The sequence below is a fragment of the Staurois parvus genome, unplaced genomic scaffold (genome assembly GCF_062004578.1).
Source record: "Staurois parvus isolate SC_StPar_1 unplaced genomic scaffold, SC_StPar_1.0 ptg003636l, whole genome shotgun sequence".
In the NCBI taxonomy this organism is placed as follows: domain Eukaryota; kingdom Metazoa; phylum Chordata; class Amphibia; order Anura; family Ranidae; genus Staurois; species Staurois parvus.
The window spans coordinates 1-21,979 of NW_028321432.1; the positions used below are offsets into that span (position 1 = coordinate 1).

At 52.9% G+C, this 21,979-nt stretch overlaps 1 protein-coding gene across 1 annotated transcript in view; it reads right to left on the minus strand.

Moving 5' to 3' along the window:
* Positions 1-429: 429 nt before the first annotated feature.
* LOC149427595 (neuralized-like protein 4) overlaps positions 430-21,979 on the minus strand; it is a 60,726-nt gene continuing 39,176 nt past the window's right edge. The window contains exons 23-24 of the mRNA XM_089667870.1: positions 6,697-6,856; positions 430-1,657 (exon numbers count right to left, since the gene is read on the minus strand). Of these exons, the coding sequence (XP_089523996.1) occupies positions 1,453-1,657; positions 6,697-6,856 (365 nt within the window). The 3' untranslated portion in view covers positions 430-1,452. The remainder of the gene's footprint in view (positions 1,658-6,696; positions 6,857-21,979) is intronic.

Sequence of the window (21,979 nt, forward strand, 5' to 3'; positions counted from 1 at the left end):
AGATGCAGGTCCTAAGGGCCCGGGGGCTCTGGATCACCAGAAGTGGGGGAATCATGAGCAGACAGGTGTCTGGGGTACAATAGGGGGCAGAATGTGTTCACACCAAGGAGGCGCCATTATACCCGTATTGGGGCGATCATGTGACCTCCTGCTGGGCGTTGGGGGAGGGGATCTCACTCAGATTTGGGGTACAAAGACAATCATCTCCTCCCGACAGTCACACACACTGAGAAGTACATGAACAGCACTCAGCTCCTCCCATATACAAGATCTAATAAAAGGCTCCGCCCCAACGCGGCACGTCTCCCTTCACTGGGGGTTCAACCATTTCCATCCAGAACTTCTTCCAGGATTGCTCAGCCCCCCCCGGACTCTCACTCCCCGCCACGTCCACAACTCTCACCTCCACAAACCCATCACAGCCGCGGATTCTGTACAAGATTTTATGTATTAAAAAAAATAAACTCAATGTACAAATCAAGAGAAAAGCAGCTTAAATAAGGGGGCCTGGGGGGGCGGAGCCTGCTGAGGGCGGAGCCCGGAATATTGGAGACACGGGGGTCCCCGTTCACATTACAAGCCGCCCGCCAGAAGCTTCATTCTGTCAATAAATTAAAGGGGATGTAAACAATCCGGAAACACATGGAAATATGGGGGATGGGTGACTGGGGAGGAGCAGGGAGGGAGGGGTAGAAAAGGGGAAGGAGCAGAGGAGGCAAGAAGGGGGAGGAGCAGGAAGGGGGAGGAGCAGGGAGGGCAGGAAGGGAGAGGAGCAGGGAGGGCAGGAAGGGAGAGGAGCAGGGAGGGCAGGAAGGGAGAGGAGCAGGGAGGGCAGGAAGGGAGAGGAGCAGGGAGGGCAGGAGGGAGAGGAGCAGGGAGGGCAGGAAGGGAGAGGAGCAGGGAGGGCAGGAAGGGAGAGGAGCAGGGAGGGCAGAAGGGGGAGGGGAAGGAAAGGCAGGAAGGGGGAGGGCAGGAAGGGGAGGGGCAGGAAAGGGGAGGGGCAGGAAGGGAGAGGAGCAGGGAGGGGCAGGAAGGGAGAGGAGCAGGGAGGGGCAGGAAGGGAGAGGAGCAGGGAGGGCAGAAGGGGGAGGGGCAGGAAGGGAGAGGAGCAGGGAGGGGCAGGAAGGGAGAGGAGCAGGGAGGGGCAGGAAGGGAGAGGAGCAGGGAGGGGCAGGAAGGGAGAGGAGCAGGGAGGGGCAGGAAGGGAGAGGAGCAGGGAGGGCAGAAGGGAGAGGAGCAGGGAGGGCAGAAGGGGGAGGGGCAGGGAAAGGCAGGAAGGGGGAGGGGCAGGAAAGGCAGGAAGGGGGAGGGGCAGGAAGGGGGAGGGGCAGGAAAGGCAGGAAGGGGGAGGAGCAGAGGGGTCACTGAGGATGTGTAACAGACTCCCCCGATGTGGCACAGATTTCCTGTCCGCTGTCCTCCTGTGCTGTTAGCGGAACAGAAGTTCAAAGTTCATTCAACACGCACCAGAAGACCCCTCAGAACTGTGGCCCCCTTTTCCTTTGTTACCCATTCCACCTCAGAGCTGGGAATTCTGGGATCCAGGAGTTCAGAGGGCCCCGAGGAAGGGGGGCCCATCTTGTAAGATCCTGGCCGTACACAAACTTGTAGAGCAACCTGGGCTCCAAATACACGCTGAGAGCGCGGGTCTCTGAATCTGAAAAAGAAGAAGAAAGGTAACTGTGGGAGGAGTCATCCTAATACAGAGGTCAGGGGGAGGAGCTGCTGGACTTCTCTTATGTGCACTTCTCCTTCCAGAACCAAAGAGGAGGAGGGCGCTATTACACCAACCATGAACTGCCATCGCCTCCACCCGACACTCCCCACAACCCGGCAACCAACCGACACTCCCCGCAACCCGGCAACCAACCGACACTCCCCGCAACCCGGCAACCAACCGACACTCCCCGCAACCCGGCAACCAACCGACACTCCCCGCAACCCGGCAACCAACCGACACTCCCCGCAACCCAGCAACCACCCGACACTCCCCACAACCACCCGACACTCCCCACAACCCGCCAACCACCCGACACTCCCCACAACCTGGCAACCACCCAACACTCCCCACAACCAACCATCCACCCGACACTCCCCACAACCCGGCAACCAACCGACACTCCCCACAACCCGGCAACCACCCAACACTCCCCACAACCCGGCAACAACCCGTCACTCCACCCGACACTCCCCACAACCAACCATCCACCCGACACTCCCCACAACCCGGCAACCAACCGACACTCCCCACAACCCGGCAACCACCCAACACTCCCCACAACCCGGCAACAACCCGTCACTCCACCCGACACTCCCCACAACCCGCCAACCACCCGACACTCCCCACAACCCGCCAACCACCCGACACTCCCCACAACCCGCCAACCACCCAACACTCCCCACAACCCACCCGACACTCCCCACAACCCGCCAACCACCCGACACTCCCCACAACCCGCCAACCACCCGACACTCCCCACAACCCGCCAACCACCCAACACTCCCCACAACCCACCCGACACTCCCCACAACCCACCCGACACTCCCCACAACCCACCAACCACCCAACACTCCCCACAACCCGCCAACCACCCGACACTCCCCACAACCCACCAACCACCCGACACTCCCCACAACCCGGCAACAACCCGTCACTCCACCCAACACTCCCCACAACCCGCCAACCACCCGACACTCCCCACAACCCGCCAACCACCCGACACTCCCCACAACCCGCCAACCACCCGACACTCCCCACAACCCGGCAACAACCCGACACTCCCCACAACCCGGCAACAACCCGACACTCCCCACAACCCGGCAACAACCCGACACTCCCCACAACCCGGCAACAACCCGACACTCCCCACAACCCGGCAACCAACCGACACTCCCCACAACCCGGCAACCAACCGACACTCCCCACAACCCGGCAACCAACAAACACTCCCCACAACCCGGCAACCAACAAACACTCCCCACAACCCGGCAACCAACCGACACTCCCCACAACCCGGCAACCAACCGACACTCCCCACAACCTGGCAACAACCCGACACTCCACACAACCCGGCAACCAACCGACACTCCCCACAACCCGGCAACCAACCGACACTCCCCACAACCCGGCAACCAACCGACACTCCCCACAACCTGGCAACAACCCAACACTCCCCACAACCCAGCAACCAACCATCCCCTCAACACTCCCCACAACCCAGCAACCAACCATCCACCCGACACTCCCCACAACCCGGCAACAACCCGACACTCCCCACAACCCGGCAACAACCCGACACTCCCCACAACCCGGCAACAACCCGACACTCCCCACAACCCGGCAACAACCCGACACTCCCCACAACCCGGCAACAACCCGACACTCCCCACAACCCGGCAACAACCCGACACTCCCCACAACCCGGCAACCAACCGACACTCCCCACAACCCGGCAACCAACAAACACTCCCCACAACCCGGCAACCAACAAACACTCCCCACAACCCGGCAACCAACCGACACTCCCCACAACCCGGCAACCAACCGACACTCCCCACAACCTGGCAACAACCCGACACTCCCCACAACCCGGCAACAACCCGACACTCCCCACAACCCGGCAACAACCCGACACTCCCCACAACCCGGCAACAACCCGACACTCCCCACAACCCGGCAACAACCCGACACTCCCCACAACCCGGCAACCAACCGACACTCCCCACAACCCGGCAACCAACCGACACTCCCCACAACCCGGCAACCAACAAACACTCCCCACAACCCGGCAACCAACCGACACTCCCCACAACCCGGCAACCAACCGACACTCCCCACAACCTGGCAACCAACCGATACTCCCCACAACCTGGCAACAACCCAACACTCCCCACAACCCAGCAACCAACCATCCCCTCAACACTCCCCACAACCCAGCAACCAACCATCCACCCGACACTCCCCACAACCCGGCAACAACCCGACACTCCCCACAACCCGGCAACAACCCGACACTCCCCACAACCCGGCAACAACCCGACACTCCCCACAACCCGGCAACCAACCGACACTCCCCACAACCCGGCAACCAACAAACACTCCCCACAACCCGGCAACCAACAAACACTCCCCACAACCCGGCAACCAACCGACACTCCCCACAACCCGGCAACCAACCGACACTCCCCACAACCTGGCAACAACCCGACACTCCCCACAACCCGGCAACCAACCGACACTCCCCACAACCCGGCAACCAACCGACACTCCCCACAACCCGGCAACCAACCGACACTCCCCACAACCTGGCAACAACCCAACACTCCCCACAACCCAGCAACCAACCATCCCCTCAACACTCCCCACAACCCAGCAACCAACCATCCACCCAACACTCCCTACAACCTGGCAACAACCCGACACTCCCCACAACCCGGTAACCAACCATCCACCCAACACTCCCCACAACCCGCCAACCACCCATCCACCCAACACTCCCCACAACCCGGCATCCACCCAACACTCCCCACAACCCGGCATCCACCCAACACTACCCACAACCCGGCAACCAACCATTCACCCAACACTATCCACAACCCAGCATCCATCCAACACTACCCACAACCCAGCATCCATCCAACACTACCCACAACCCAGCATCCATTCAACACTACCCACAACCCGGCATCCATTCAACACTACCCACAACCCGGCATCCATTCAACACTACCCACAACCCGGCATCCATTCAACACTACCCACAACCCGGCAACCAACCATTCACCCAACACTATCCACAACCCAGCAACCAACCATCCCCCCAACACTCCCCACAACCCAGCAACCAACCATCCCCCCAACACTCCCCACAACCCAGCAACCAACCATCCACCCAACACTCCCCACAACTCAGCATCCACCAAACACTCCCCACAACCCGCCAACCACCCATCCACCCAACACTCCCCACAACCCAGCATCTACCCAACACTCCCCACAACCCGGCAACCACCCATCCACACAACACTCCCCACAACCCAGCATCCACCCAACACTCCCCACAACCCGGCATCCCCCCCAACACTACCCACAACCCGGCAACCACTCATCCACCCAACACTACCCACAACCCAGCATCCACCCAACACTCCCCACAACCCGGAAACCTCCTATCCACCCAACACTCCCCACAACCCAGCATCCACCCAACACTCCCCACAACCCGGCATCCACCCAACACTCCCCACAACCCGGCATCCCCCCCAACACTACCCACAACCCGGCAACCACTCATCCACCCAACACTACCCACAACCCAGCATCCACCCAACACTCCCCACAACCCGGAAACCTCCTATCCACCCAACACTCCCCACAACCCGGCATCCCCCCAACACTACCCACAACCCGGCAACCACTCATCCACCCAACACTACCCACAACCCAGCATCCACCAAACACTCCCAACAACCCATCAACACCCATCCATCCAACACTCCCAGCAACCCATCAACACCCCATCCATCCAACAACCCATCAGCATCCCATCCATCCAACAACTCATCAGCATCCCATCCATCCGACACTCCCAACAACCCATCATCACCCCATCCAACACTCCCAGCAACCGATCAGCACCCCATCCATCCAACACTCCCAGCAACCAATCAACACCTCGTCCATCCAACAACCCATTAGCACCCCATTCATCCAACACTCCCGACAACCTATCAGCACCTCATCCATCCAACACTCCCAACAACCCATCAGCACCCCATCCATCCAACACTCCCAACAACCCATCAACATCAACACCCCAACAAACTATTCATATTCTATCCACCCAACACTCCATCATCACCCCATCCACCCAACCTTCCCAGCAACCCATCCATCCAACCAACACCTCATCCACCAAACACTCCCTCAACCCATCAAACCCCATCCATCTAATAACCCATCAGCACCCCATCCATCCAACAATCCCAACAACACATCAAACCCCATTCATTCAGCACTCTCAATCAGCCCCCTGTGACAGGAAGAGGACAGTATAAATGTTACACATAACAGGGAGACTGTATTGGTGTACAGACAGACAGACAGACAGACAGACAGACAGACATTCTCCCTGAATTACAAGCAGACCCTTCCTATATACACAGACACATATACTACACATACACAGAACATGTAACATAGATCCTATATACTACACATACACAGAACATGTAACATAGATCCTATATACTACATATACACAGAACATGTGACATAGATCCTATATACTACACATACACAGAACATGTAACATAGATCCTATATACTACATATACACAGAACACGTAACATAGATCCTATATACTACACATACACAGAACACGTGACATAGATCCTATATACTACACATACACAGAACATGTAACATAGATCCTATATACTACACATACACAGAACATGTAACATAGATCCTATATACTACAATTACACAGAACATGTAACATAGATCCTATATACTACACATACACAGAACATGTAACATAGATCCTATATACTACACATACACAGAACATGTAACATAGATCCTATATACTACACATACACAGAACATGTAACATAGATCCTATATACTACACATACACAGAACATGTAACATAGATCCTATATACTACACATACACAGAATGTGATACTCACTGTACTTTAGGGCAGAAGTCGGGAAGGCCGGCGTATCGCAGTGTTGGAGACAGTACAACGCTCTGCACCTCGCGGCTCTGCAAGACATTGGGCTCAGACGCTGGGAAACCATTCTGAGGATCTGACTTCATGGGCACGGAGGTGAGGATACAGGAGGAGCCTGCGGAGGACAGTACATGGTATATACATAGTATATGGACACAGAGGGGAGGATACAGGAGGAGCCTGCGGAGGACAGTACATGGTATATACATAGTATATGGACACAGAGGGGAGGATACAGGAGGAGCCTGCGGAGGACAGTACATGGTATATACATAGTATATGGGCACGGAGGTGAGGATACAGGAGGAGCCTGCGGAGGACAGTACATGGTATATACATAGTATATGGACACAGAGGGGAGGATACAGGAGGAGCCTGCGGAGGACAGTACATGGTATATACATAGTATATGGACACAGAGGGGAGGATACAGGAGGAGCCTGCGGAGGACAGTACATGGTATATACATAGTATATGGGCACGGAGGGGAGGATACAGGAGGAGCCTGCGGAGGACAGTACATGGTATATACATAGTATATGGACACAGAGGGGAGGATACAGGAGGAGCCTGCGGAGGACAGTACATGGTATATACATAGTATATGGACACGGAGGGGAGGATACAGGAGGAGCCTGCGGAGGACAGTACATGGTATATACATAGTATATGGACACAGAGGGGAGGATACAGGAGGAGCCTGCGGAGGACAGTACATGGTATATACATAGTATATGGACACAGAGGGGAGGATACAGGAGGAGCCTGCGGAGGACAGTACATGGTATATACATAGTATATGGGCACGGAGGTGAGGATACAGGAGGAGCCTGCGGAGGACAGTACATGGTATATACATAGTATATGGACACAGAGGGGAGGATACAGGAGGAGCCTGCGGAGGACAGTACAGGAGGAGCCTGCGGAGGACACAGGAGGAGCCTGCGGAGGACACAGGAGGAGCCTGCAGAGGGGACATATGCTATATACTTTGTAGGACACAGATAAATATAATTGGATCTTTTTCTATAAATTTACGAAATCCATTTCTTGGAGGACGTCACGGGACACAGAGCAGACTATTCATGACTATGTGGGTTACAGGCCACCTACAGGAGAACAGACACTGGCTGACCAATCAGAGAGGATGTTCTCCCCTAAATAGCCCCTCCTACACAGGAAGTACTTCGGGTTGTAGCAAGCAATGAAATTCCAGAAAGAGGGGCGGGACCTCTGTGTCCTGTGATGTCCTCCAAGAAATGGGTTTTCTAGGTAATTTTCTTTATGGTACCTCATGGGGGACACAGACAGGCTATTCATGACTATGGGGGATGTCCCAAAGCAAGAAGACATTTGAAGGGAGGGTGACACCACAACCATCATCAATAATCCCTCAGGACCTACTCAGCCGCCCAAAGGCAGAATCCCCCGCAGCCGACACCCACCTGGTAGAATCTTGTGAATCTGTGAACAGACGGCCATGTTTGTGGCCTTGCAAACCTGAGCCACTGACGCCTGATGGCAGGTTACCCAAGATGCTCCCTCACTCCTGGAGGCGTGTGCCTTCACCCAAAAGGGTGGGACGTTACTTTCCAAACCATAGGCTTGAAGGATCAATTGTCGGATCCATTGTGAAATAGTCGCCTTGGATGCCACCTTCCCCTTCCTAGGCCCCTCTGGCAGCACAGATCATCCGACCTCCTGACCTGTGCCGTCACCATCAAGAGGACCCTTACAGAACGACCCACATCCAAGGTATGCAGAGATCTTTCTCTTGCTGACTGAGGCCTAGGAAAGAATGAAGGCAGAACGATGTCATGATTGAGATGAAAACTGGAAACCACGTTTGGTAAAAAGGATGGATTAGGTCACACCACCACCTTATGATGCCGAACCAGAAATGGTTTTCTGCAAGATAGAGCTGCCAGCTCCGACACCCTTCCCGCACAAGTGATTGTCACTAGAAACAACACCTTACGAGTCAACAGGACCAGTGGAATCTCTCCAATAGGTTCAAATGGTGGCTTTTACAAAGCCTCTAAAATCAAGTCCAGGTCTAAAGGTCACAAGAGGCAACCTGACAGGAGGAGCCATACGCATCAATCCTTGTAAAGAAGTGCGGAGCAAAGAGTGAGACGCAATGGGTCTCTGGAGGAAAATAGCGAATGCTGAAACCTGGCCCATAATGGTACCAACAGCCAAATTCTTCTGCAACCCTGTCTGAAGAAACGGACAGAATCCTACCAATCACATACTTTCCTGGGTGCCAGAGACAACAGGTCTGGCCGATACGGCACGGACCACGACCTGTCCACTGCCAGCTTCACTATGTCTGTGTACCAGGCCCTCTGGGGCCAGGCCGGAGCAATCATATCGCCGAAGTAGACTCCTCCCGAATCCTGCGTAAGAGACGCGGTAGCAGCTGGATCGTAGGGAAGGCATAAATCAGTGAAAACTGGCTCCAAGGAATCACTAAAAGCATCTACCCCTGCCGCACGAGGGCCTCTTACCCTGGACACAAAAAGATCGACCTTGTTGTTGAACCTGGATGCCAACAGACCTACGCCCAGGCAACCACATCGCTGCCAGATTTCCTTGAAAACATCAGAATGCAACCCATTACCCTGGAATCAACTGCCGCCAACTGCGATAATCCGCCTGACAATTTTCCACACCTGCAATGAACACGGCTGACGACTTGGAACAGATCTCTCTGCCCAGGTCAGAATGTAGTTCACTTCCTTCTGAGCACCACGACTCCTGGTACCACACTGGTGCTCGATGTATGCGACTGCTGTGACATTGTCGGACTGAATCCTTACAGACCAACCCTGAAATCTGGATGTCCGATACCTCAGAGACAGCCTCACTGCTTCAAGTTCCAGGACATTGATGGGAAGAACCCTTTCCCGTGGAAGCCATGTTCCTTGATCTGTGGCCTCCTCCAGAATGGCCCCCCAAGCTGAAAGACTGGCATCGGTGGTTACGAACATGGACACCACTGGCCGAAAGGATCTTTCTTTCTCCAAATTGTGAGTCAACCACCAATTCAGGCTTTGCAGTACCTCTGGAGACAGAGATATGCAGTAATCCAGGGCCGGAATCTTCTTGTTCCAAACAGACAGAATGTAACCTTGTAGCGGCCTGGAGTGGAATTGGGCATAGGGAATAGCCTTGAATGAGGACACCATCTTCCCCAGCAACCTCATACAGAGGCCAATTAAAAGAATTGAAGGACACCTATTGGCCTTCAAACTGTAAACCTTGTTCCTCAGGGCGCAACATTTCCTTATAGGCAGAAACACCTTTCCCTTTGACCTTCCCCAAATACTCCAGCCTCTGCACTGGTTCCAGGATCGACTTCTTGAGGTTGAGCACCCAGCCCAGCTGTTCCAGGATCTGCATCATAAGGACCACATTCTACTTGAGACCTAGCGTCAACCAACCTCTGAGCAAGAGATTGTCTAGATAACCTGTGACCGATACCCCCCGAAGTTCTGAGTAACCCGATTACTGGAACAAGCATTTTTGTGAAAGCTCTGGGAGCCGTGGCCAGCCCCAAACAGTAGTGCTATGAACTGGAGATGCTGAGCCCCTACCACAAACTGCAGAAATCTTTGGCGAGGAATGCATATTGGTGCATGCAGGTATGCATCCTTGTTGTCTATGGAGGCCAAAAAATCTTCCTCCTGTGGGGAGGCCACTACTGACTGAACCGATTCCATATGAAAGGATCGGACATTTAGAAACTGATTCAGCCCCTTGAGGTCCAAAATGGGCCTTACATCCCCAATTTGGTTTCGGGACTGTAAACAGGTTGAACAAAATCTCCGAAACCTTTTTGTGATCACCGAGACAATAGGCAAACGAGAGCCTGAAATAAAGCTCTTCCTTTCTCTGGATTTATAGGTACATTTGATTTTAGAAACTGGGGAGAGTGAAAGACCCAAAGTTCCAGTCCATACCCCAAGAAATTGTGGAAATGAATCATATGTCTTGGATTAGAGCCCTCCATGCAGCCACAAATATCAAAAGCCTTCCCCATACCCCAACAAGTTGGGGGTGCCCCTTCATAAGGAGGCAGGCCTTGGATCTGCCTTGGATAACGTTTGCACCCAGGGCCTCCTTGGGTTTTAATTCTGAGTTCTACCTCTGGAGGCTTCTTGATGTTTTTGACCTCTCAAATGGTCTTCGTTATGTGAGTGTGGTTGCCGTACCCACAATTCTCCTCTTCTTTTCCATACTCTTCTTCCGTTTTTATTCTTCCTGTATCATTTCATTTGTCCATGTTTTGCAGCTTGTTGTTCTTTCGTCTCCCTGGTGCACGGGGGTTCCAGTCACCTCGGGGCTGGAGGCCTTTAGGACTGGGATCAGGGGCGGTGCGGCCTTTAGGACTGGGATCAGGGGCGGTGTAGCCTTTCTACCAGGGAGAGGCTTGGATTGCACTCTCCCCGGCGGCTGCCCTTCCTGGTCCTGTCTTCTGTGCGTCGGTGTGACGTCATCGGGATGGCGCCATGCAGCCAGCCTGGGCAGCGATAGGTCCGTCCATATGCATCTTATCATCATAGATGCTGATTGGAGCATTTCTAAGTCCAACTGGGGTATATAAACACCACCTTGAGGGCTCATATATTGCTGGTGCAGCCATGGTGACACATTGTCCAATCAGACCTGGTGAGCTACAGTTGCAAGAAAAAGTATGTGAACCCCTTGGGATTACGTGGAGTTTTGCATGAATTGGGCATAAAATGTGCTCTGAACGTCATCTAAGTCACAACAATAGAACACAGTCTGCTGAACATAATACTACACAAACATTAGATGTTGCCATGGTTTAATTGCACATAACATGTAAACATTCACAGTGCAGGGAGGAAAAAGTATGTGAACCTTTGGACTTAATAACTGGTTGACCCTCCTTTGGCAGCAATAACCTCAACCAAACGTTTCCTGTAGTTGCAGATCAGACCTGCACAACGATCTGGAGTCATTTTGGACCACTCCTCTTCACAAAACTGTTTCAGTGTAGCAATATTCTTGGGATGTCTGGTGTGAATCGCTCTCTTAAGGTCATGCCACAGCATTTCAATGGGGTTGAGGTCAGGACTCTGACTGGGCCACTCCAGAAGGCGTATTCTGTGCTGTTGCAGCCATTGTTTTGTTGAATGACTTGTATGCTTTGGGTCATTGTCCTGTTGCATCACCCATCCTCTGCGGAGCTTCAGTTGGCGGACAGATGGTCGTACGTTTTCCTGCAAAATGTCTTGATAAACTCTGGAATTCATTTTCCCATCAATGACAACAATCCGTCCAGCCCTGAGGCAGCAAAGCAGCCCCAAACCATGATGCTCCCTCCGCCATGTTTCACAGTGGGGATGAGGTTTTGATGTTGGTGTGCTGGGCCTTTTTTTCTCCACACATAGTGTTGTGTGTTCTTCCCAAACAACTCAATCTTGGTTTCATCTGTCCACAGTATATTCTGCCAGTAGTGCTGTGGAACATCCAGGTGCTCTTTTGCAAACTTCAAACGTGCTGCAATCTTCTTTTTGGACAGCAATGGCTTCCTCCGTGGTGTCCTCCCATGTACTCCATTCTTGTTTCATGTTTTCCTTATTGTAGATGTGTCAACAAAAATGTTAGCATGTGCCAGAGATTTCTGTAGGTCTTTAGCTGACACTCTGGGATTCTTCTTTACCTCATGCAGCATTCTGCACTGTGCTCTTGCAGTCATTTTTACAGGACGACCACGCCTAGGGAGAGTAGCAACAGTGCTAAACTTTCTCCATTTGTAGACAGTCTGTCTTACCGTGGACACAGGAACATCAAGGCTCAAGGAGATACTTTTGTAACCCTTTCCAGCTTCATGCAAGTCAACAATTCTTGATCGTACGTCTTCTGAGAGCTCTTTTCTGCGAGGCATGGTTGACATCAGACAGTGCTTCTTGAAACCAGTAAACCCAAAACAGGTGTCAGCAACACATCCAATATCATCACACTGATTGGAGTCAAGGTTGGCTCACTCCTGGCTCCAATTAGCTCTGGGAGAAGTCATTAAGCTAGGGCCTCACATACTTTTTCCTCCCTCCACTGTGAATGTTTACATTTTATGTGCAATTAAACCATGGAAACATCTAATGTTTGTGTAGTATTATGTTCAGCAGACTGTGTTCTTCTATTGTTGTGACTTAGATGACGTTCAGAGCACATTTTATGCCCAATTCATGCAAAACTCCACGGAATCCCAAGGGGTTCACATACTTTTTCTTGCAACTGTATATATGTTTTTGAATCATTTCTGGAAACGTTTTTCTATATGAACAGCCGTATACGCCTCTATCAGGACGATACTATCTATACGCTTAGAACATCAAAAGGTTTTCCGTTTTTGGGATTTGGATGCCAAGTCATCGCTTATTGTCTCCCGACACTTATGTACCCCGATTTGGGGCAGCACAGCGGCTAAATGGTTGGTACTTCCGTCTGGCAGTACAGGGGTCCTCGGTTCGAATCCCAACCATGGCACCGCCTGCCTGGAGTTTGCATGTTCTCCTAGTGCCTGCGTGGGTTTCCTCCGGGTACTCCGGTTTCCTCCCACACTCCAAAGGCATGCTGGTAGGTGAATTGGTTCCTGTATCAATTGGCCCTAGTATGTGAATGTAAGTTAGGGACCTTAGATTGTCCGCTCCTCGGGGGCGGGGACTGATGTGATGTACAATATATATGTACAGTGCTGCGTACATTGATGGTGATATATAAGTACCTGAAATAAATAATAAATGTAAGTGCTCCTATCCTTCCTTCCTTCACTGATTGTTTGGTATATGTGTATTATTTATCTACACAGTACTCCCTAGACTAATCTTGGGGATCAGGTATCCCGCTTGGTCGCCCCTTGGTGGCTTTGGAGGGGCCCCTCCAGGAGACGAATCGAGCGGCGGTGGTTTTCCCTCTGTCCTTTTCTTTCCCCACTTCTGGTATGAGAGGATGGTGGAGTCTTCGGCTTCACCTAATGATTTCAATCTTGGCGGTTTTCTCACGTGGTTTGCCCCCACCCGGGTCTATGTACCTGTGAATGGTGCTTTATGGGACTGATCACACCGGGTCTATGTACCTGTGAATGGTGCTTTATGGGACTGATCACACCGGGTCTATGTACCTGTGAATGGTGCTTTATGGGACTGATCACACCGGGGCTATGTACCTGTAAATGGTGCTTTATGGGACTGATCACACCGGGTCTATGTACCTGTGAATGGTGCTTTATGGGACTGATCACACCGGGTCTATGTACCTGTAAATGGTGCTTTATGGGACTGATCACACCGGGTCTATGTACCTGTGAATGGTGCTTTATGGGACTGTGATCACACCGGGTCTATGTACCTGTAAATGGTGCTTTATGGGACTGATCACACCGGGTCTATGTACCTGTAAATGGTGCTTTATGGGACTGATCACACCGGGTCTATGTACCTGTGAATGGTGCTTTATGGGACTGATCACACCGGGTCTATGTACCTGTAAATGGTGCTTTATGGGACTGTGATCACACCGGGTCTATGTACCTGTGAATGGTGCTTTATGGGACTGTGATCACACCGGGTCTATGTACCTGTGAATGGTGCTTTATGGGACTGATCACACCGGGTCTATGTACCTGTGAATGGTGCTTTATGGGACTGATCACACCGGGTCTATGTACCTGTGAATGGTGCTTTATGGGACTGATCACACCGGGGCTATGTACCTGTAAATGGTGCTTTATGGGACAGTGATCACACCGGGTCTATGTACCTGTAAATGGTGCTTTATGGGACTGATCACACCGGGGCTATGTACCTGTAAATGGTGCTTTATGGGACTGATCACACCGGGTCCATGTACCTGTAAATGGTGCTTTATGGGACTGTGATCACACCGGGGCTATGTACCTGTGAATGGTGCTTTATGGGACTGATCACACCGGGTCTATGTACCTGTGAATGGTGCTTTATGGGACTGATCACACCGGGTCTATGTACCTGTAAATGGTGCTTTATGGGACTGTGATCACACCGGGTCTATGTACCTGTAAATGGTGCTTTATGGGACTGATCACACCGGGGCTATGTACCTGTGAATGGTGCTTTATGGGACTGATCACACCGGGTCTATGTACCTGTGAATGGTGCTTTATGGGACTGTGATCACACCGGGTCTATGTACCTGTGAATGGTGCTTTATGGGACTGATCACACCGGGTCTATGTACCTGTGAATGGTGCTTTATGGGACTGATCACACCGGGTCTATGTACCTGTAAATGGTGCTTTATGGGACTGATCACACCGGGTCTATGTACCTGTGAATGGTGCTTTATGGGACTGATCACACCGGGGCTATGTACCTGTGAATGGTGCTTTATGGGACTGATCACACCGGGGCTATGTACCTGTGAATGGTGCTTTATGGGACTGATCACACCGGGGCTATGTACCTGTAAATGGTGCTTTATGGGACTGATCACACCGGGGCTATGTACCTGTAAATGGTGCTTTATGGGACTGATCACTCCGGGGCTATGTACCTGTGAATGGTGCTTTATGGGACTGATCACACCGGGTCTATGTACCTGTGAATGGTGCTTTATGGGACTGATCACACCGGGGCTATGTACCTGTGAATGGTGCTTTATGGGACTGATCACACCGGGTCTATGTACCTGTAAATGGTGCTTTATGGGACTGATCACACCGGGTCTATGTACCTGTAAATGGTGCTTTATGGGACTGATCACACCGGGGCTATGTACCTGTGAATGGTGCTTTATGGGACTGATCACACCGGGTCTATGTACCTGTGAATGGTGCTTTATGGGACTGATCACACCGGGTCTATGTACCTGTGAATGGTGCTTTATGGGACTGATCACACCGGGGCTATGTACCTGTGAATGGTGCTTTATGGGACTGATCACACCGGGTCTATGTACCTGTGAATGGTGCTTTATGGGACTGATCACACCGGGGCTATGTACCTGTAAATGGTGCTTTATGGGACTGATCACACCGGGGCTATGTACCTGTAAATGGTGCTTTATGGGACTGATCACTCCGGGGCTATGTACCTGTGAATGGTGCTTTATGGGACTGATCACACCGGGTCTATGTACCTGTGAATGGTGCTTTATGGGACTGATCACACCGGGTCTATGTACCTGTGAATGGTGCTTTATGGGACTGATCACACCGGGTCTATGTACCTGTGAATGGTGCTTTATGGGACTGATCACACTGGGGCTATGTACCTGTGAATGGTGCTTTATGGGACTGATCACACCGGGGCTATGTACCTGTGAATGGTGCTTTATGGGACTGATCACACCGGGTCCATGTCAGACCTATGTAAAGATTTCATACATGATGATATGTTCACCGTGGGTGTCGTGTCTTTGGAGCACTTCTCAGGAAGAGATTAGGATTGGTCTCGAAACGCGTCGAGTGCAAATACACGCACGACTCGTTCCCCTCCATCTACCCGAAAACTCGGTGATACCGCCAGATTGTGCACCTTTGTGCCTTTTACAATGCTGTAGAAATAAAACACGGTTCTTAAAATGAATATTCTTTACAACATGTTTGGTTTATCCAGTTCCCTACCGAAGGGCGGCTACAGCCCAGTTGGCTGGTTCTGGGACCACGTCCATGGACATCATTCCAGGACACGCCCCCAATCATGGCAGCCTTTTACCACGTGATCAGCTGTGTCCAATGACAGGAGATCACCAGGTAAATACAGCATGAGGAAAGTACTGCCAAGATCCGGCAATTGTCAGCAAAGGGATCGGCACTGATCATCAATGCAGATCAGTGCCGCCCACCTGTGCCCAGCAGGGCCACCCAGCAGTGCCAGCTCGTTGGTGCCTCATATCAGTGCCCATCAGTGCCGCCTATCAGTGCCGCCTATCCGTGCCGCCTCATCAACGCAGATCAGTGAGGAGAAAAATTACTGGTTTGCAAAATTGTATAATAGAAACAAACAAAAACTTTTTTTTTCAAATTTTTTGCTCTTTTTTTTTGTTTATAGTGCAAAAAATAAAAAACCCCCAGCAGCAATTAAATACCACCAAAAGAAAGCTCTATTTGTGTGGAAAAAAAGGATAAAGATTTCATATGGGTACAGTGTTGCATGACCGCGCAATTGTCATTCAAAGTGTGACAGCGCTGAAAGCTGAAAATGGGCCTGGGCAGGAAGGGGGTAGAAGTGCCCGGTGGGCAGGAAGGGGGTAGAAGTGCCCGGTGGGCAGGAAGGGGGTAGAAGTGCCCGGTGGGCAGGAAGGGGGTAGAAGTGCCCGGTGGGCAGGAAGGGGGTAGAAGTGCCCTGTAGGGAGGAAGGGGGTAGAAGTGCCCGGTAGGCGGGAAGGGGGTAGAAGTGTCCGGTAGGCGGGAAGGGGGTAGAAGTGCCCTGTAGGCGGGAAGGGGGTAGAAGTGCCCTGTAGGCGGGAAGGGGGTAGAAGTGCCCGGTGGGCAGGAAGGGGGTAGAAGTGTCCTGTAGGCAGGAAGGGGGTAGAAGTGCCCGGTAGGCAGGAAGGGGGTAGAAGTGCCCGGTGGGCAGGAAGGGGGTAGAAGTGCCCTGTAGGCGGGAAGGGGGTAGAAGTGTCCGGTAGGGAGGAAGGGGGTAGAAGTGTCCTGTAGGCGGGAAGGGGGTAGAAGTGTCCTGTAGGCGGGAAGGGGGTAGAAGTGCCCGGTGGGCAGGAAGGGGGTAGAAGTGCCCGGTGGGCAGGAAGGGGGTAGAAGTGTCCTGTAGGCAGGAAGGGGGTAGAAGTGCCCGGTAGGCAGGAAGGGGGTAGAAGTGCCCGGTGGGCAGGAAGGGGGTAGAAGTGTCCTGTAGGCAGGAAGGGGGTAGAAGTGTCCTGTAGGCAGGAAGGGGGTAGAAGTGTCCTGTGGGCAGGAAGGGGGTAGAAGTGTCCTGTAGGCAGGAAGGGGGTAGAAGTGCCCGGTAGGCAGGAAGGGGGTGACAGTGCCCGGTAGGCAGGAAGGGAGTAGAAGTGCCGGTAGGCAGGAAGGGGGTAGAAGTGCCCTGTAGGCAGGAAGGGGGTAGAAGTGCCCGGTAGGCAGGAAGGGGGTAGAAGTGCCCGGTAGGCAGGAAGGGGGTAGAAGTGCCCTGTAGGCAGGAAGGGGGTAGAAGTGCCCGGTAGGCAGGAAGGGGGTAGAAGTGCCCGGTGGGCAGGAAGGGGGTAGAAGTGTCCTGTAGGCAGGAAGGGGGTAGAAGTGTCCTGTAGGCAGGAAGGGGGTAGAAGTGTCCTGTAGGCAGGAAGGGGGTAGAAGTGTCCTGTAGGCAGGAAGGGGGTAGAAGTGTCCTGTGGGCAGGAAGGGGGTAGAAGTGTCCTGTAGGCAGGAAGGGGGTAGAAGTGCCCGGTAGGCAGGAAGGGGGTGACAGTGCCCGGTAGGCAGGAAGGGAGTAGAAGTGCCGGTAGGCAGGAAGGGGGTAGAAGTGCCCTGTAGGCAGGAAGGGGGTAGAAGTGCCCGGTAGGCAGGAAGGGGGTAGAAGTGCCCGGTAGGCAGGAAGGGGGTAGAAGTGCCCTGTAGGCAGGAAGGGGGTAGAAGTGCCCGGTAGGCAGGAAGGGGGTAGAAGTGCCCGGTGGGCAGGAAGGGGGTAGAAGTGTCCTGTAGGCAGGAAGGGGGTAGAAGTGTCCTGTAGGCAGGAAGGGGGTAGAAGTGTCCTGTGGGCAGGAAGGGGGTAGAAGTGTCCTGTAGGCAGGAAGGGGGTAGAAGTGCCCGGTAGGCAGGAAGGGGGTGACAGTGCCCGGTAGGCAGGAAGGGAGTAGAAGTGCCGGTAGGCAGGAAGGGGGTAGAAGTGCCCTGTAGGCAGGAAGGGGGTAGAAGTGCCCGGTAGGCAGGAAGGGGGTAGAAGTGCCCGGTAGGCAGGAAGGGGGTAGAAGTGCCCGGTAGGCAGGAAGGGGGTAGAAGTGCCCGGGAGGCAGGAAGGGGGTAGAAGTGTCCTGTAGGCAGGAAGGGGGTAGAAGTGCCCGGTAGGCAGGAAGGGGGTGACAGTGCCCGGTAGGCAGGAAGGGGGTAGAAGTGCCCTGTAGGCAGGAAGGGGGTAGAAGTGCCGGTAGGCAGGAAGGGGGTAGAAGTGCCCGGTAGGCAGGAAGGGGGTAGAAGTGCCCGGTAGGCAGGAAGGGGGTAGAAGTGCCCGGTAGGCAGGAAGGGGGTAGAAGCGCCCGGTGGGCAGGAAGGGGGTAGAAGTGCCCGGTAGGCAGGAAGGGGGTAGAAGCGCCCGGTAGGCAGGAAGGGGGTAGAAGTGCCCTGTAGGCAGGAAGGGGGTAGATGTGTCCGGTAGGCAGGAAGGGGGTAGAAGCGCCCGGTAGGCAGGAAGGGGGTAGAAGTGCCCTGTAGGCAGGAAGGGGGTAGAAGTGCCCTGTAGGCAGGAAGGGGGTAGAAGTGCCCTGTAGGCAGGAAGGGGGTAGATGTGTCCGGTAGGCAGGAAGGGGGTAGAAGCGCCCTGTAGGCAGGAAGGGGGTAGATGTGTCCGGTAGGCAGGAAGGGGGTAGAAGCGCCCTGTAGGCAGGAAGGGGGTAGAAGCGCCCTGTAGGCAGGAAGGGGGTAGAAGCGCCCGGTGGGCAGGAAGGGGGTAGAAGTGCCCTGTAGGCAGGAAGGGGGTAGAAGTGCCCTGTAGGCAGGAAGGGGGTAGAAGTGCCCGGTAGTTGAGGGGGTTAATTTGTGCCTTAAAAGTCCCATTGCTAAGAGGGGTTTTCCGTTGTATCCGGATAGGGATGATTATAACCTATAACAATGATGACGCTCTCCTATCACAATACTCACATAAATAATACTAAACTCATCCAAAACAAAAATGAAATAGAAGTTCATACAATCAAATAGAATGTCCCAAGAATTGTGTCCAAAAATTCCAACTGTCCCTCTTTCCCCTTTATTGCAGATATTATATTCTCATACATATGATTTTAGAGGAGGTAATACACGATTATAGGTTTATTGTTTTGAGGTTCATGAAGAGTGAGAAGACAATTGGGATTTCACACTGGATTTGGAAAGAGGGACATTTGGATTTTCTGGGCTTCTATTTTGGACACAATTCCTGGGACATTACATTTGATTGTATGATCTTCGATTTCATGTTTTGGATGTTTAGTATGATGGGAGTATTGGGATAGGAGGGCGCCATCATTATACAGAGACGGTTATATGGATTTACTTTCAAGGGTGAAAGGATTACTTTTCCTAAAGGGTGTGTGAGATGTAGTCGGGTGTGCGAGATGTAGTCGGGTGTGTGAGATGTAGTCGGGTGTACGAGATGTAGTCGGGTGTACGAGATGTAGTCGGGTGTGTGAGATGTAGTCGGGTGTACGAGATGTAGTCGGGTGTGTGAGATGTAGTCGGGTGTGTGAGATGTAGTCGGGTGTGTGAGATGTAGTCGGGTGTACGAGATGTAGTCGGGTGTGGGAGATGTAGTGGGGTGTATGAGATGTAGTCGGGCGTGTGAGATGTAGTCGGGTGTACGAGATGTAGTCGGGTGTACGAGATGTAGTCGGGTGTGTGAGATGTAGTCGGGTGTGTGAGATGTAGTCGGGTGTGTGAGATGTAGTCGGGTGTACGAGATGTAGTCGGGTGTACGAGATGTAGTCGGGTGTACGAGATGTAGTCGGGTGTGTGAGATGTAGTCGGGTGTACGAGATGTAGTCGGGTGTACGAGATGTAGTCGGGTGTACGAGATGTAGTCGGGTGTGTGAGATGTAGTCGGGTGTGTGAGATGTAGTCGGGTATATGAGATGTAGTCGAGTGTATGAGAGAAGGCATCTACAATTTAGTCGGGTGTATGAGATGTAGTCGGGTGTATGAGATTTAGTCGGGTGTGTGAGATGTAGTGGGGTGTGTGAGATGTAGTCGGGTGTGTGAGATGTAGTCGGGTGTGTGAGATGTAGTCGGGTGTGTGAGATGTAGTGGGGTGTGTGAGATGTAGTGGGGTGTGTGAGATGTAGTGGGGTGTGGGAGATGTAGTGGGGTGTGGGAGATGTAGTCGGGTGTGGGAGATGTAGTCGGGTGTGGGAGATGTAGTCGGGTGTGGGAGATGTAGTCGGGTGTGGGAGATGTAGTCGGGTGTGGGAGATGTAGTCGGGTGTGGGAGATGTAGTCGGGTGTGTGAGATGTAGTGGGGTGTGTGAGATGTAGTGGGGTGTGTGAGATGTAGTCGGGTGTGTGAGATGTAGTGGGGTGTGCGAGATGTAGTCGGGTGTGCGAGATGTAGTCGGGTGTGTGAGATGTAGTCGGGTGTGTGAGATGTAGTCGGGTGTACGAGATGTAGTCGGGTGTGTGAGATGTAGTGGGGTGTGTGAGATGTAGTCGGGTGTGGGAGATGTAGTCGGGTGTACGAGATGTAGTCGGGTGTGTGAGATGTAGTCGGGTGTATGAGATGTAGTCGGGTGTACGAGATGTAGTCGGGTGTGTGAGATGTAGTCGGGTGTGTGAGATGTAGTCGGGTGTGTGAGATGTAGTCGGGTGTATGAGATGTAGTCGGGTGTGTGAGATGTAGTCGGGTGTGGGAGATGTAGTCGGGTGTGTGAGATGTAGTCGGGTGTATGAGATGTAGTCGGGTGTGTGAGATGTAGTCGGGTGTGGGAGATGTAATCGGGTGTGTGAGATGTAGTCGGGTGTATGAGAGAAGGCATCTACAATTTAGTCGGGTGTGCGGAGGACGTATTTATTGACGGATAGGGATGACGCCATTTCTTGTACCACGCCCATTTCTCTGCTCTGTGTCTGGAGACTGGGACCTGTGTGTGATGAAACGACTGCCTGGCAGATGAGGGGCCAGTAACCGAAGCCCCCGACACCTTCAAATGAAGGGCATTTGGATTTCCTCCTAAAGGGTAGAAGAGAACTCTTTCCCCCGAAATCTTTTGGAAAGAAAACTTGCCAACAGTTATTTGCATGGCAGCTGTGCCGACCTTCAGCCACAAAACCCTGAGCATGTTCCAGATAGACGCAGCGGCTCAGACTGCCCAGCCGCTTCTGGCCTGTCAGGAGAGGATATTCCAGCGGACGTTCGGCTGGGTTCCTCAGGACCTGGCGGTGGTACATTAGTGCCCTTTCCTGCTGCACCTCCCCCACTCCGCTTTCTGGAAGACCTAGTGTAAAATCTGTGCGCATCCAGTGGTAAACACAGACCCCAAGATACAGCTATGCAAGTAGTGTGCTGAAGAAAAACCACCAATACAAATGCTGACCTTATGATCCCCC